The sequence below is a fragment of the Drosophila albomicans genome, chromosome 3, assembly GCF_009650485.2.
Source record: "Drosophila albomicans strain 15112-1751.03 chromosome 3, ASM965048v2, whole genome shotgun sequence".
NCBI lineage: Eukaryota > Metazoa > Arthropoda > Insecta > Diptera > Drosophilidae > Drosophila > Drosophila albomicans.
The window spans coordinates 34,853,826-34,871,315 of record NC_047629.2 but is presented as its reverse complement, the minus strand read 5'-3'; the positions used below and the strand labels follow the sequence as shown (position 1 = coordinate 34,871,315).

General features: G+C 39.7%; 2 protein-coding genes across 4 annotated transcripts in view; both read right to left on the bottom strand.

The window, feature by feature from the left end:
• The window catches only part of LOC117572592 (uncharacterized), a 35,348-nt gene extending 24,833 nt beyond the window's left edge, over positions 1-10,515 (bottom strand). The window contains exons 1-2 of one of the 3 annotated variants that reach the window (XM_034255483.2): positions 10,266-10,515; positions 1,159-1,735 (exon numbers count right to left, since the gene is read on the bottom strand). In XM_034255483.2, coding sequence (XP_034111374.1) covers positions 1,159-1,444 — 286 coding nt within the window. In that variant the 5' untranslated portion in view covers positions 1,445-1,735; positions 10,266-10,515. The other 2 variants (XM_052005366.1, XM_052005365.1) reach the window with 2 other exon arrangements.
• Positions 10,516-11,852: 1,337 nt separating this feature from the next.
• On the bottom strand, positions 11,853-16,433 carry LOC117572590 (uncharacterized). The gene is made up of 3 exons (XM_052005362.1): positions 16,375-16,433; positions 15,357-16,308; positions 11,853-15,230 (listed from the first exon to the last, which is right to left on the bottom strand). Exons 1-3 carry the CDS (start codon positions 16,382-16,384, stop codon positions 11,942-11,944), a joined length of 4,251 nt encoding a protein of 1,416 aa, XP_051861322.1. The 5' UTR covers positions 16,385-16,433; the 3' UTR covers positions 11,853-11,941.
• Between the last annotated feature and the right edge of the window lie 1,057 nt (positions 16,434-17,490).

Genomic DNA, 17,490 nt, shown 5'->3' with positions numbered 1-17,490 from the left:
GTGTATTTTATAGTTGCAGCATTTTGTTTTTGTTCGCTTTTTAACAACATTTTCATGCACTTTTATTACATCTGCTCGTTGCTCGATGATGAACATTTTATTGTCGTGCCAAAAGAAAAGCAAAGAAAAATCACACACATGTTGAAACTCACACACACACGAACGCACACACATGTATATAAAATGAAAGGAAAAGGGAAATTGTGTGCAAATATTTTGTTACATGGACCACAAAACAGAAGCTGAAGCTGAAGGCGAAGCTGAAACCGAGGCTAAAGTAGGAAGCTGAACGTAGCACATAAAAAACAGCACAGAATGTGACAAAATGTAACACATTTCAGATGGAAATTAGAATTCCAGCAGTCATCACAATTTTGCTTACTGCATTTCGATGCTCAGCTTTAGCAAAACTTTTAAGCTCTAAATATTATTTGTAGAGAAAGACAATACTTTCCTTTTCTTTTGGTATTTTATTCTGGTAAAGTGCAATTTTTATAAGCAGTGATCAAGCTTTTAAGCTTTTTATGTTCTTTCTTTCCTTAGTTTTAATAATAATTCAAAAATCTACTAGTTTCATTCTATTATATTATTGATACCCTTTTTTTATACAAATTTTCTCTTCAATGCCCTAACATTTTATCTTTAATTATCTAACCTCACAATAGTAATGATTTATAGACCACACTTTCCAATTTATCGCTTCAACAATTGAAAAAAGTATATTAAACTCTTCTTTTTATTAACATAGTCGCTGATAACTTAATTGAATTTAATTGCTCAACTTTATTATTGTTTCAGTTGCCTATGTGATTCTTCTTTGGTTAAATCAACCGCTTCAACTTTTTTAATTAATCAATTAACTTGCAATACAATTTGCAAATTAATCAAATTATTTAAAATGTCAAAAGCGCATTAAAGGCCACGCTTGAAATGGCAGCAAAACTTTTCGTTTTAGTTAAGCTTCGACAAGCGAAAAAAAGGGACAAATTGTTTTCAGAAACTCAAGTGGACAGCGAACAAGGAGAGGGATAAAAAGTTGAACAAAAACTTTGATTTTAAGCCAACATAAATACCATACATATATGTTTATCAATAGTTATATAGATGGATACCCAGACAGACAGACAGATAGATAGATAGATTGTTGGGAATACTCACAGTGTTTGCTTTTCTCGGCGGCCACTTGACGCTGCGGCGTTTGGGCCACAATGACAAAGAGCACGAGGAGCATTAGAAGCCATCTGGGAATGCCCGTGGTTGGACTGGTTGGGTTGTGCTTCTGGAACTGGAACTGGGATTGGGTTTGAGAGGGGGAACGGGAGTGGAAGGGGGAACGGGTCGGAATACGTGCACATCGTTCGTGTGGGGTTAAGCTAAGGTCAACAGCAGCGTCGCCATCGTCCACTGGTGGCCCCGGGCCACATGATGTTGGCATCAGCAGCATTTTGTTGTTCGCTCAATTTTCGCGATTTTCACAATTTTCACTGTGGATGCTGCTTCTGCTGTAGCTGTTTGTTTTTGTGTTTATTGTTGCTTGCGTTATTGTTGTTCTTGCAAACGATTTTCATTTTGTTTGTTTCGTATTTCTGCGGGCAAATGTCATTCTTTTGCAATTAAAAGCATTCATTTATGACTTTGCTCGTGGTGGCCCACACGGCGTATGCACAATGTTTTTAACGTTTTTCCGGTTTCCGTATTAATTGTCTCTCAGTTGTTGCTGCATTTGTCATCAAGCCTGCAAAACACAATGAAAGAACGTTCAGCAATTAGAAATGGAGCAGGCGATAGAGGAAAACAATATATAATACTAAAAGCAAATCGATATCGTCACATATTTGCTTTGGAAAATCTAAAAATATTTTGCAATACGAACAGAGATGAAATGATTTTGCTTTAAAAAATTCAAATCACATAGTTGCTATACAAAAATTAATTAAAGATACATCAAAATCCTGTCATACTTTCTTTTGTCTCTTAAGTATTTGACCGAGATTTAGAAAATAATCTAATGGACACCCCGCCCCTCGACTTCTTTATCTAACATGTGATGCTTGTGATTTCATCTCTTGCTGCTGCATTATGATGCCATTGATGCATATCACATATCAAGCATAAATTCGCATTTCTGTTTCTATTGCAAAGCACTGACAAATGAAGCGATTGCAAACTCGCTTCCTCTTCCGCCATCTCTGTCGCTCTTTCGCCATCTCTCTCTACGATTCATAAGTATCACATAAATGCAGAAATCGATGCATAAATTTAGTCAGAGGAGGGATTGGGGATATATTGACTATTGCGCTAGTGCAAGCCAAGGGGGCGTATGCGCATTTAAGAGTGCATTGCAAACGTGATATTACGTATACGCAGCGTGGCACAGTTTATCATTGAAATACTGTTATGCACATGTGTGTGCGGGTTTGAAATAATAATGAGACTCAATTGCATGAGTGGGTAATAAGAAACTGGCGTTGATTTTAAAGAGTCGCTCCCGCCACAGCTGCAACCGCTTCTGCTCTCGAATAATTCCTTGGTTAAAAGGTGTGTGGGAAGGGTGGAGGGGTGGATAGGCGATGTGGGGAAGGGAGAGGACATACAGTGGCCAACTGCAGGCCGAGCGCCACGGGACAACGGCTGTGCCTTTGTGCCATCAAAAGTTTATCACATTAGAAATCAACGGCAGGCGCCGAGTAGACGACGCAAGCTCGCTTAGCTTCCTCCCTCCCTCTCCCTCTCTCGTAATCTCTCTGTCACTCCCTCTACACTCATTCTATTCTTGTGCGACATAAAAGGCAAAATAATAATGAGAAGCCAGAAGCAGCAGCAGCAGCATAAGAACCAGCAACAAAATCGGGAACAGAGGCAGAAGCAAAGCACAACACAGCTCAGAAAAAAGAAATGAAAAGAAAAAGAAAAATTTATCACACATATTTTGTTGTGCTTTATTTGCTTGCAGCCCCCCTCCCTCCGCACTCTCCCTTCCCACTCTCTTTCTTTCTGACTCTCTGGACCATTCAGGACTCGCTCGGACTTTGTATGTGTCACATACACGCGCGCGGCACTGTTTGTTATCCTTCGAGCGTTCCAATTTCGCCTTTAATTAAATTTGATTATAGTTTTCCTCATTTTCCCCGCTATACCGCGCTTCGACTTTTCCGCCAAGTTGACTCCCAACAACATTTTGGCCTCGGGCCTTATTTCTGATGCCAATTTTATTTGCTTTTCATTCTTGTTTTGAGATTTTAAATTGGAGCACTGCTTTCAGTTCAAGGCAAGATTTCTTCTGTTATTCTACATCCACAGCGAAGTAGAAAAAAAGAAATGCAATTTTCTTTAGCTTCAGCATTGTTGACTTAAGAAATTGCTAAGAATTAGCTTATGAAATTGCTGGATTTTCTTGGCTGGATATAAAAAGCAATTAAGACATATTTCTGCTGTCATCTATGTCATTTTATGACAGCTAATTTCGTGTTTTAAAGCTTGCCAGAAACTGAGTTAAATAATAAGATACAATCATTTGCAATAAATGATTCATGTTATTTAAAAGAAGGTGCTTTCAACTATCACGATAGTATATACGATAGTATTAGTCGCCTATAAAAACCACATAGGCATTACATAATTTATAAAGTCAATTAAAGAACTTACTATAGTAAATAAAAATTGCAGTAACTACCTCAAATATGCAACAATAATCGTTGGTAATAAATTATCAAGCAAATTTGCACTGTCACGATAGTTTAAACGATAGTATGGAAAACGAAACTAATCGCTTTTAAAAATAACATAAACACAGACAATTATAGACACAGCTACGAAGCTAACAGAGTCAATTAAAGAACTAATTATGGTGAATTATTGATGTGCTAATTAGTAGCTATATAGCTTCGTTTAGTTGTATAATCGTATATCGCACTTTATATGTGATGTATGTATGTATGTGTTGTATACACGAATATTGAGTAGCGATTGTAAAGTTTTGTTGTGCTGTTGCTATAGTTGGTTTAGTTGTTGTTGCTGCTGTTGCCATGGCAACTCTGGTTGCTTGAACCCAAAGTGATTTACTGGCAGTGCTGGTAATGCAAGACGACTCAAAATCCTTATTATCCTTGATTATCGCTCAGCATTTGCTGCTCCTTAACATTAATGAGAATAGATTGCCCGGCAAGTGGTTCAACAACAAAGTGAGAGATTAATGAAGTAGATGTTGAATATTAAATAACAGTAACAGAGCAACATCGAAATACAGTACACAACAAAAAATAAAAATGAGCAAACAGCAGTACAGTTAACAAAGCTGGACAAAAAGCTTTAAAAAAAGTGTATACAATGTAACTAACTAACTAGCAGAAAGTGCGACTACGACTACAATGAAATGGGTTAGTGGCGACCAAAAGTGGGATGTTCTGGGAGATGGTTGCCCCTAAAAGAGCGTAAAATGTAATTGTTGTTGCTGTTGCTGTTGCTGTTACTGTTGTCGTTGTTAGTTGTTGGGGTGAACGCAGGAGGTCGAGGGAAGCCGCATAAATTACAAACACCGGCAGCATATCAACAAAAATGAAAATGAAAAAAACAAAAGCCCAAAAGCAACAAACGCGTCTAAAGCCGCTTTAGACAGGCGAAACAAACAAACAACGAAACTAACAACAACAACAACTACAACTAAGTGTGTGTGCGTAAAATGTGGCGATACAATGGAGGAAAGCAAAAAAAAAAGGGAAAATAACTGTGTACGAGTCGACTGGCATACAATTAATGGCCCTGTGGGGTTTCATCGGGCAATCGCTTTGGAGTTTCATTCCTGACGCTTACTTTGGGCCCCCTACATACTGTCAGATGATGTGATATACGATAGATAGATGGATAGATACGCCTCTATATGCCGAATCGGGGGGTCTGTGTTATTGTTTAAATTTAGCTGCCATTACCCAGAAAGTATTATTTATGACTCGGCTTGACAAAGAAGCCAACGATACTTAGATATGCATAAAGGCAAAAAACTAATTGAAATTTGGAACAAACTAAAGGGCAAATCAATATTGAACCTTTGTTGCTCAACCCTTTTGAAAGGGTTGTTACAATGCCTTATATAATGTGTATATTGATGTGATAAATCTAACTACAAATCACATAAAGAATGAAAGTACTGATGCAATGCAGTGAGTTGAGATCAAATCAGAAAGAACTCTGTAGTGAGCTTTAGCTAATAGGAGAGTATGCTATTATAAGTAAAACTAATTGTTGTATTAAGGAATACTAAGTTTCATTTACAAATGAATTCAATTATGTGCTTTACGTTTAATACCTAGCACACTAATCATTCCAATTTAATAGACAAGCTGTTTGATAAATGCTGCCAAGTTATCATATTACACTACACTTATTACCAGCATTGAAGATTGATTAGTTTTAAAATGCATTCGGTGCAGAAAACTCATTAATTATCAACTTAAACTAAAACATATTATCTCAGTGGCAGCTTTACCCCCATTTATCAGAAAAGTATATTTATTCTATAGAGCAGAGCGAGCGAGTAAATATTCACAAATTTCCATTAACAACAGTACATTAAATCCACAAAAAAAGGAGAGCAAAAAGCAGGCAGCATAAATACAATCTCGCACACATTCTCTGGGGTAGTCAGTTACTCATACAGACGCAGTAGCAATATTAACTGCTGGTCTGCGATAAACAAAAGGAATTACTTTATATGTAATGGCAAAGTGTTTTTATGTGTGTTGGCAACACTTCACTTCATGCAAGCAGCCAAGCAAGCCCGACAATCCAGCAAACCCGGCGGCAACCCTGCAACTTTCCTTCTCCTCCCCCTCCGTCGCTGTCCCCGCCACCGCCCCCGCCATCATCATCATCATCACCATCGCTCAACAGCAAAAGCACTCCCGCTCGATGTCTCTGTCTCAATTTGCCCCTCTACTGCCGCCTCCCCCTCCCCATCCCCTCCTCGCCCATTGTCCGCCCCTACGGTTGTCTCTACGCTTTCTTCCATTCCGTTTCGTCTCGACTCGTCTCGTCTCGCTTGTCTGCCAGTCAGTCTGGCCGCCCTTCTTCTGGCCATGTCCATTTGTCTGCTCAACGTGGCCTGCCACCAGCAACAACAACAGTTGGCGCCACCTACACACACACACTCAGACACACACACACACACACACCACACACTCAGACTCATGCACACAGACATGCTTGTAGCACTTGCCTGTTGTGCGTTCGTATTTCATTGCCGTATGAGTAATTTTTCAGGCGAGTCGTCGAAAAGCCGCATTGTTTTGGCCAGCACACACCCTCAACTCGCACACACACACACACACACACTCTGTATACAGTCGCTCACTCACTTGCATGTGCATTTTAAAGCAATTTCAACTGGTTTCCTCTTTATCCTGCCATCCATTGCACTCCCTCCCTCCCCTTGTGCCTTTTTCCTGTCGCCCTTTGTTCAGGTGCCGACGTCTGGCAAAGCTTTTCGCGTTACTTTACATCATTTCTCATTTGACGTCATCGCTACCCTAAATTGTGGACACTACGGGGAGGCGTAGACAGTGCTGCGGGAAGGTAACACAAGCTGGGATTGTGGCGGAGAGTCAACAAACGCCTACGCCGATAAACACGCACACACACACACACACACATAAAACTGCTCGCAATGCGAAATAATGTAGAACAATTGCCGAAGCTCTTAAATATTGATAGATGACCTGCTGTTTCTGTAGCAATTGATGTTCATACCCAACTGCTGCTTCTTTTGTCTCCCGTTCAGCTCTCATTAAGTGATGTAACTACGTGTTTATCCAGGGGAGTCTTAATATAGAACTGAATGTGAAGAACAATGGAACAATGGAAAGCAGCATATATACATATTATCGATGTTTGGCACAATCGCTAATACGATCGATAGTTAGCTATAGCCACCAATAAACAAGAGCGTCTATACAAAATATATCGATGAATTGAGCATAGTTTAAAATCGACTAAGTACCTATAAATAAATCTTTAAAGATTTATCTTGCTTACTATTTTACTTATTATGAAGTATTTGGCACAACATTGTGTGGAATTTGGTGCTTAAACAGGTTGCATCATTGAATATTTCTGAAAAGTATAACTTTCCCCCGCACAGCGGTGTGTAAGAGAGGGACGACTAATGACTCCCCACTTTTAATGAAGCGTCAGCTATTCAAAAAGTGTGCCTGTATTTTGGCCAATATTTTGGTATTTAAAAAAGTACGGTGTACGAAGGCAATCAGCCGATTGTTCTAACGAATTATTTCAAATTACTTTGCAATTAAAAAAATAAAAATAACCTTTTTGTACCAGAGTTTGCTTAATATGATGCAAAACGGAAATAAATACAGTGCATTAATTAATGAATAATTGATTAAATATATACAATCACATACTTGTTAATGAACCCAGTTGATTTGTTTCAATTACATTTGATATTCTTCTTCAACTTTAGCATAATAGAATCAAATCATTCAAACAGATGCGCTTAGTGTAAATACATTTTAATGTAACGGTCGGAGATCAGATTATCAACAGTTAGGAAACCATGTCACAAATCACTATCGACTAGGAAGACTATCGATTTTTTTATAATAAACCTAGCAAGAACATTTTAAATACGACTTGGCTCTGAATTCCTAGTATGATAATCCTATTATTAACTTTTGTCTAATCAGTAAGAAATCGCTTGTACGCTTCAACTTTTTTCTTAGAAAGGCTTTTGATATTATTTATTAATAACCACTCGTGCAACAAAATATTATTTTTGAGTCCAGATACACATTCTAAATGTAATTACCGAATATTCCACATAACCTTTAAGCGGATTACTAAGCACTCCACCAATCTCTCTGTTTAAAGTATATAAGATTACCAGTTGATTACACCCCTTTTCAAGTGTCTTTACAGTGCAGCGTATAAAACTAAAGCTCCTAGTTAACACTAATTACATCTGAACAAGGCAATCCTTGCTTCTGCACGGCAAAGTGCTCGAATTTTCCTTGCTTAAGCTAGCGAAATTGGAGAAAAACCAAAAAAAAGACAAAAGATTACATCACACCATCCCGGAGGCGATTGAGATAGCTGGTGTGCTCTCCGTTCACAATGGTTGGGTGACTCAGGTGGCTTCGCATCTGGATGATGCTAATCTGTATGTGGAATTATAGCCCATTGCAAATCTGAAGATAGCCACACCTACTGACCTCTCCTCAATAATCCATTGCATGTCTGTTGCACTGTCAAACTTAATGATCTATCCTAGTGCAACTTGATTAACAATCTTATGACCCCATTAACTATTTGAGTACTCGCGATTTCGGGTTTCTGAGTAATAGTTTGTTAAAGATTTGGCACCATGTTGTGCGATGATACTCGATAAATGTCTTTAGAAAACCTTTGCTGTAACACTACTAAAGCTGATTTGTTTATTCTATGTCAACGCACAATCGAAACTGACAAATATAAAACGCAATTCGAATGGGTTAGGCAAGGGAAAGTCGCCTGTAAATCTGTCTGTCAGTCAGTCAGTCAATATCTGAGTCCAACAGCAATAGCATCCGCTCTAATCTTATGCCGCCTTTGTATGCCACTTATAAAGCTCATTTCCTTGAGCGCCAAAAGTGCCAAATCATGAGTTTCAGATAGGATTGTGCGATAGCAGGCGGCGATGACAAAATGGGTGGAGCAACTGACAACTGGGTCAATCCCAAGACGGCAAAAAAAATGAAATACGCACTCTAGGACCACACAATAACGATGACGGCGATGATGATGATGAGGTTCGTTGATGATAGAGCCAAGGAAAGAAGTATTCGATTTGGATACGCACAGATTAATAGCGAGAACAGAGCATAACCCAAGGCGTATGCGGAGGTAACGGGCAGCTTGTCGACAAATCCGCAAGAACAGAACCGCAAAAGCGCCAAGGCAATCGCAATCACATTTATTTATTTATTTTTATGTTTAGCAGTTGGCAGTTTTCTCATTTGTGGCAAACGCAGCACAAAAAGCTGACAGACGACATCGTATCAAGTATCCCAGCATATTAAGGGGAGGGGTTTGGGGAGGCGTTCTCCATTGAAAGGGTCGAGGTCAGCCTAATGATTAATACGATTGCCAGCTTGACTGCCTGATGCCTGAAGTTACGCATTGGCCGCAAGATGAGGCACAACTAGTTTATATATGGATCAACTGTGCTTGCCTTGCACCTGCCACACACACACACACACATGAAGAAGTGTATGCGTATGTGTATACACCTAAACGAGCCTACACACAATGGAATTGTACATAAAAACGCAACAGAATGATATTCCATTACAGACATCCTGACCCTGGCTACGAAAATGCCACATACTCCCAATACACACATAATAAGCTCTGTACATAAGCTTTGTAAATATGTAAATACCTTAGATATGTACATATATACACCGCTTGGCACTACTTTCACAGTGTACATACCCAACACAGACACAGCTATATGAAGGACTTTTAAAATCGACCACTAACTACGCCTAAGCGTAGCATGTGCAAGCGAGATGGCAATGTTAACAGCGCCTTTGAGCATTGCTCTCAGCGCTCGCTCACAGAGTTACTGAGAACAAGAGCGAGAGAGCATTTGTGGTGGGTGTTGGGAGGCAATAGGCGAGTCATCGGCACTGCTCGTTTGCAGCGTACTATACTCACAGGCGTAAAAATGTGTAAAACTCAGCTCTCTGATGAATGAGATTAAGCGCTACTCACACACACACTCACTCATACGCATACATGTGCAGCGCGTGATGCCGTACCGAAAGTAAAGCAACCCCCTGGCACAGGCGCACACACAACAACAACAACAACAAACACAACAGTTACAACAACAACAATAACAACATCCACCAAAACCGACAAAGCACTTGCTGCTGTCGCCGCTGCTGTCGCTGTCTCTGCTGCTGTTGCCTACTGTGCTGCGCTGCGCTGTGTTTGCGTGGTGTGTGTGTGTGTGTGCGTGGGGGAACAGGGTGAAGTATTGCTTTTTACTCGCTACTTTTTTGCTTGCGTCTCTGTTAGTTATTTTCTAATGCGCCTTTTTGTTGTTTTATATTTATATTTTTACTGATTATTACTGCTTGCTGTTGTTTTCATGGAATTGATGCTTGCAAACAAATTGTTTAATCACACTTTTATATCAGTAAAGCACAGCTTTGAACTTTGCACTCTAGTCGACGCCCGTCGCAAACAGCAGACGAGTTCTTAATACTCACACAAGTCTATTAGATTATCAGCGGCTCAAAAGCTTACGCGTTGTGGCTTTGCCCTTCGTTTCACACATTAATTCCTTGTCAATATATTTATTTATGTACATTTACATTTAGTATTTTACATTTCCACATTTCACATTCTCACTGGACTCACACACACGCATTGCGTGTTGAATGGCACTCCACCCGTGTTTCGTTGTGAACGTTTCAACGTTTGCGCTGCAACTGTGACTGTGACTGCTACTCGTTAAGTGAGCAGCTCACACATTGAATGCGTCAAGTTGGCAGGCCACTGTTAAGTTTATCGATTGATTGTTGTGCGAGCGAAATAACACTACTGCTAGCACAGCCCGCTTGTCGCCTGTTGGGTGTTAAGCTGGCAATGGCAATGGCAACTCGTCGTCCATTTGAATAGATATTGTTTCATTATGTTTTTCTTGTATTGCCGAATTGTTTAGCAGCCACATTTTAATACATTTCATGAGCATAATTTCTTAGTCACTGACAGTTTATAATTCACACTTGTTTACACACAAATCGTTACTCAATCTCTGTCGTTTTGTGCGACAAAACCAACTATGGCGACGACCTTTGGCTGCATTTTGAGAAAAGCCGGCGTTGTCGGTACGAGAATCACCCCAAAAAGAGCGTCAGTCCAACCCTACAAAACTTGCTCTCTCTGTCTCTCAACTCTGAGTCTGTTCTCGCTGTTTGAGATGCGCCTGCGATGACTCTGATAGCACTTTCTGTTATAATAGAATTTTACTGTACTCGCACTTTTGGCGCCTAATTTCCTTACCCTACCCTAACCTAACAATGACATACTCACATTGATATAAGTTTACGCAGTTAACTATCGAAACTGTCCCAAGAAGCATCTTTGTACTTGCATTGTAATGTCCTTGTACTAAAACATACTTCTTGTATATTATGTGTGTGCCGCAGCCACTCACTTTGACAAGGGCTGCTGGTTCCGGGGTGTCTTTTGATGAAGTGTCGGCGTTTCCTTATCACCATGCCATGTGTAACTCGAAACACTGTGTCGTCTAATGTCTGACTCTGTCTCAGTCTCCGACTCTTGTCACGTGAATCGCCCAGGGAACAAAATCGATTTCACGCTGTTCCCTCGCCTAGATTGTTAGCGGCATGTCCTGTAATTTGTCGCCACACATCAAGGACTCAAATGCCCCCATCGTTCCCAAGCGAAGTTTAACCGAATTAATATTGAAATTACTAAAATCGAAATTTTTCAGTTATTATGCATTAGCAGGAAAAGTATAGTAATTTGATGGTTTATTCCCTGTAAATAAATCACACTGGATAACATAAAATATGAACTATGATGATTAAAACTAACACCATAACCAATTATATAATAAAATGCTAAAATACGCCACTCAAGTTATACATATGTATAAAGTATATGTTTGCAAATATTGTAGTATACCCCATCACCTATTATATAGAATACATTGCTATTTTACTTTCCACTCTCTATTTTTTCTCCCTTTTTCTCTTACTTATTACATTAGACCATTAGCTTTTGGTTGCAAACTCCTCGTTTCAGGTCAAGCCAATTACCAGGTGTGCAGAAATGTGTAACTGGATTTCCATTTACGCAAACGTAATACTTATTACATAGCTTTGAATCACACATAATGAAACCTTCCACCTTATCGCTACAATCTAGTTTCTCCTCTATTGATTAAAGAAAAATTTGACAAATTTTCCTTACTACCAATTGAACATTTCACTTGACTGGGGAAGTTGCAGTACTTCAGCTTAGTGTCGATATAAAGACCTTTGGGACATTGCCGCGGTATAGCACGACCATTGGCGCAAACAAAGAACTTGTTACAGGACCTGGGATCACTAATATAATCTCCATTAGCTGCGGAACTACAATCGGGCCTAAACGTAGACAGCTTTTTCGTTGCATCATCAGTTTCCTCATGAACGACATGTAAGTTAAAGGATGACTTCGCGATGACGATACCATTTTTATCAAGCGAACAGTCTACTAAACTGGGATAATTGCAAACCTTTTTCTTGATATCGAAATAAAGATTTCCTGGACAGCTACGAGGTATGGCACTACCGTTTGCGCAGACGTAAAACTTGATACAAGATTCTGGATCCCTCAAGAATACACCATTTGGCAAACCCTGGCAATTGCATGGTGTCTCAACATCTGACTGTGTCAATAAAGACTGTTCTTCTTTAAATGGATTCTTACTAACATTTGTCGAGGAATTAATTATTAACAAATTTTTGAAATTTTCTCGGTCGGGGTTCAAAGTAGAATTTGGGGATTTTAAAGTAACTTTCAATTTGGAATTAGAAGAGAGATATGGTGAAATATCAGTTTTGGATTTGTCTATAGAAACCTTTTCCAAACTTAAATTCCCTTCAGCGGCACTCAAAACATTGGTGAAATTTGAAGATTTCTTTGAATTGATAATTTGCTCGCTATCAATATCACATTTAACGAGATTGGGGGAATCGCAGACCTTTTTTTTAAAGTCGAAATACAAACTTCCGGGACAGCTTCCTGAAATAGCCCTTCCATTAATGCATATGTAAAACTTGTTGCAGGCCTTTCGATCTCTCAAATAAGCACCATTTGGTAAGAAGTCGCATTCAGATAAATTAATTAGTTCAGTTTGTTTTGCAGAAGATGGTTCTTTGCTAGGTCTCTGGTTAGCATTTGCATTTGTTTGTAAAATTGCTGGGGCAAGTTGTGAGTCCTCCCCATTAATCAAACTTTCATATTTATCTGTGATGGAAGAGACTTCATCATAGTAACTCTCCGATGTGTATTGCATGTAGTTGGAACTTGTAGCTGATTCAGTTAACTCAGAATTGGATAACTCTTCATCCTCAAAATCATCAGACATAGATCTTGATGGGAAGTCTAGTTCTTCGTCTTCGTGACAATTTACCAAATAGGCAAAATTACAAATCTTATTTTTGATATCAAAGTAGAGGTTCTTGGGACACTTTCGGAATATCGCTCGACGACTTGCACACACATAATACTTGTTGCAGGACTTGGAATCCCTCAAGTGACTACCATTTGGCAATATCTTACAATATTCACTTGCCTCCATGGTGGAGGCAGATGGTAGATTTCCTTTTAGAAGCTTTCTTATTATTGAGTCCTTTGAGTTTCCATTCACTGTGCCATCCTTGAATGCCATTTGAAGTAATACTTGTAACTTCGGGATCAAATTGTTGTGCTTAACGCCATTTAGGAAGATTTCTTCAGACACTGAGGACACCGTTGAGCTATCAAATTCAGTCACTGGTGAGGTCGATGAAAGCTCAAAGGAATCGCCTTCGTCATACTCTTCAGTACTTAATGTGGCTTGATTTAAATAGTCTTTGTTGAAGCTTGATTCCGAACCAATTTGTAGTAGTAGTAACAATATATCTCTACTAGTTAAATAATTTAAATTAGCTCCAATTATTCCGAAGAGTCCTGAGGGTAATTCTGTGGTGGAATAGGGATTCTCTATAGATGTCTCTGAACTCCAGTTAGAAAGATCGGTAGAGCTCGAGCTGGAAATTTCAGTGGAAGTTGATTCCGAGTTTGTGCTCAAATTTTCTATATCATCGAAGCTGGAGCTCTCAGTTGAACTTTCTGTGGAACCCTCTGCTGTTGATGAGTAAATCTCCGAACTTGAAATGGAACTCTCTGTGGAGCTGGAACTCTCAGCTGGAACTCTCTCCGTGGAACTGTCCTCTGTTGATGACAAACTCTCCGAACTTGAACTGGAATTCTCAGTAGAGCTATCTGTAACACTCTCTTCTGTTGATGAGGAACTCTCGGAGCTTGAACTGGAACTCTCAGTAGAACTTTCTGTGGAACTCTCTTCTGTTGATGATGAACTCTCGGAGCTTGAACTGGAACTCTCAGTAGAACTGTCTGTGGAACTGTCCTCTGTTGATGAGGAACTCTCTGTAGAGCTGGAACTTTCAGTAGAGCTCTCCGTGGAACTGTCTTCTGTTGATGAGGAACTCTCTGTAGAGCTGAAACTCTCAGTAGAACTCTCTGTGGAACTGTCTTCTGTTGAAGAGGAACTTTCTGTAGAGCTGGAACTCTCAGTAGAACTCTCTGTGGAACTGTCTTCTGTTGAGGAGGAACTCTCTGTAAAGCTGGAACTCTCAGTAGAACTCTCTGTGGAACTGTCTTCTGTTGAGGAGGAACTTTCTGTAGAGCTGGAACTCTCAGTAGAACTCTCTGTGGAACTGTCTTCTGTTGATGAGGAACTCTCTGTAGAGCTGGAACTCTCAGTAGAACTCTCTGTGGAAGTGTCTTCTGTTGAGGAGGAACTTTCGGAGCTTGAGCTGGAACTCTCAGTAGAACTCTCTGTGGAACTGTCTTCTGTTGAGGAGGAACTCTCTGTAGAGCTGGAACTCTCAGTAGAACTCTCTGTGGAACTGTCTTCTGTTGATGAGGAACTCTCTGTAGAGCTGGAACTCTCAGTAGAACTCTCTGTGGAACTGTCTTCTGTTGAGGAAGAACTCTCTGTAGAGCTGGAACTCTCAGTAGAACTCTCTGTGGAACTGTCCTCTGTTGAGGAGGAACTCTCGGAGCTTGAGCTGGAACTCTCAGTAGAACTCTCTGTGGAACTGTCTTCTGTTGATGAGGAACTTTCTGTAGAGCTGGAACTCTCAGTAGAACTCTCTGTGGAACTGTCTTCTGTTGAGGAGGAACTCTCTGTAGAGCTGGAACTTTCAGTAGAACTCTCTGTGGAACTGTCTTCTGTTGATGAGGAACTCTCTGTAGAGCTGGAACTCTCAGTAGAACTCTCTGTGGAACTGTCTTCTGTTGAGGAGGAACTCTCTGTAGAGCTGGAACTCTCAGTAGAACTCTCTGTGGAACTGTCTTCTGTTGAGGAGGAACTCTCTGTAGAGCTGGAACTTTCAGTAGAACTCTCTGTGGAACTGTCTTCTGTTGATGAGGTACTCTCTGTAGAGCTGGAACTCTCAGTAGAACTCTCTGTGGAACTGTCTTCTGTTGATGAGGAACTCTCTGTAGAGCTGGAACTCTCAGTAGAACTCTCTGTGGAACTGTCTTCTGTTGAGGAGGAACTCTCTGTAGAGCTGGAACTCTCAGTAGAACTCTCTGTGGAACTGTCTTCTGTTGATGAGGAACTCTCTGTAGAGCTGGAACTCTCAGTAGAACTCTCTGTGGAATTGTCTTCTGATGATGAGGAACTCTCGGAGCTTGAGCTGGAACTCTCAGTAGAACTCTCTGTGGAACTGTCTTCTGTTGATGAGGAAATCTCTGTAGAGATGGAACTCTCAGTAGAACTCTCTGTGGAACTGTCTTCTGTTGAGGAAGAACTCTCTGTAGAGCTGGAACTCTCAGTAGAACTCTCTGTGGAACTGTCTTCTGTTGAGGAGGAACTCTCGGAGCTTGAGCTGGAAATCTCAGTAGAACTCTCTGTGGACCTCTCTTCTATTGATGAGGAAGTCTCGGAGCTTGAACTGGAACTCTTAATAGAACTGTCTGTGGAAGTGAAACTTTCTGTAGAGCTCACCATTGAACTTTCTGTCGTAGAGCTTGAAATAGAAATTTCAGCTAAAATATCATCCGTGATTATGCCTTCTACAGTTGTAGAAGACAGATCTTTGTTGGTAGTAGTGTCAGGGTCGGGTGGTGATGTTGTTGTTGGTGGAGATTTGGGTGGCGTGGGCCATAGCGAGCCAAAGATATTAAAAATTATTGGATGGTCCATTGAAATATTTTGAAAGATATTGAACACATTTTGCGCACAATTGACATCTCGTGCAAAAGTTTCGTTATCTAGTTTGGCAAGATTGCTTGAAATAATGTCCTTGACGCAGTTTTGGGATAGTAGGTTGAAATGATATCCTTCGGGGCAATTATTTCTGATCTTGCCAAGCGACCCCAGGCAAAGGTAGTATGCACGTGGATCGTCTGAATCAACTGCTTTATATCCAAAATTTTGACCAGTGCATACATCCGAGGCGATTGCCTGCGGAACAGTCAAAAGACCCATCCACAGGAAGATCACTTGAGAAATCCATTTGTTGTTAGTATCCTTATTTTTTTGATAGTTCCAATCATTAATTGACTTACCCAATTGCATTTTAAATGTTCATCCGGGAAAATGCGAAGAGTATCGACTTGACGTTTCCTTATATACCATCCGAAACAATCAGGCTGAAAGCCTTTTCAAATTCTCATTTCCAAATTGCAAGTGCTTACAACGAACTACTATTAACAACACAAATATTTTAAACAAATTATTATGGTGTTGTGTAATATACTATTTGCACCTGAACTTACAGAAGATGTCATGAATGGAATTCTTGTAAGACACATGTTCTGCTGCACATGCAATCATGTCTGCACGGTATTTTCTATTTCCCCCACCTCTTTCTATCTTTCTCCCACTTCATCAATGTGCTACCAGAAAAATATTGAGGTAGATTCTGTAAACAATTAACTCAAAATGATATACCGGAGAAATTACTGCCTCTTGCCTCTCGAAAAATATAAGTATTGGAATATCATCCTGACAGCGAGTTGGTATAAGACCTATCGGACCTATCTTGACAAAGCTGAAACATAGTTCGTCTAGTTTATACATATCTCACTAATAACTGTCATAAAAAAGAACTGTCATAAAAAATTAATTTAAAAATTCTATAATTGGTATTATATAATACAAATTATTGTGACTAGAAAATTGTATTACCCTTAAAGTTAGCTCTTGATCATTACATTGTTATAGCCAATATTTCATCACATCCTTTTATATGATCTGATCGCCGATTCAAAAAATTTTTCACATAGCAAAAGAAGTCCAAAATCTACAATAATCATTTTTTTAAAAACGTGAGACTCGTAAATTATGAAATATCCAACTTTCTGGAGACAATTGTTTATTGTACTCAATCTCTTATGTTTGCATTACGCATCAATTTGTTAGATCTCACAATAAAGCTCGTAGAACTGAAATAATCTATTATGAAGAGCAGCTTATCATTAATCACCTTGCGTTGAGGTTCTGTTTGCTTTGATAGTGTAATTGCCCCTGCGTTACCTGCGGTTTCTTTCCGATTTGAGCTACATGTGTATATAGTATGTATAATCAAGATCCCTCCCTTCTTCCCATTCACCTACCCATCTATTGTCTAGCAGGTTTGGCGGGTGTGTACCGAGGTCCGATTAGTTGATGAGATAACGGTA

Bases quoted from the DNA above. Each gene is read 5' to 3' on its own strand.
- LOC117572590 (XM_052005362.1), bottom strand. The intron at 15,231-15,356 runs CTCCTCAACAGA...TACAGAGAGTAC, and splicing joins TCCAGCTCTACAGAGAGTTC to CTCATCAACAGAAGACAGTT.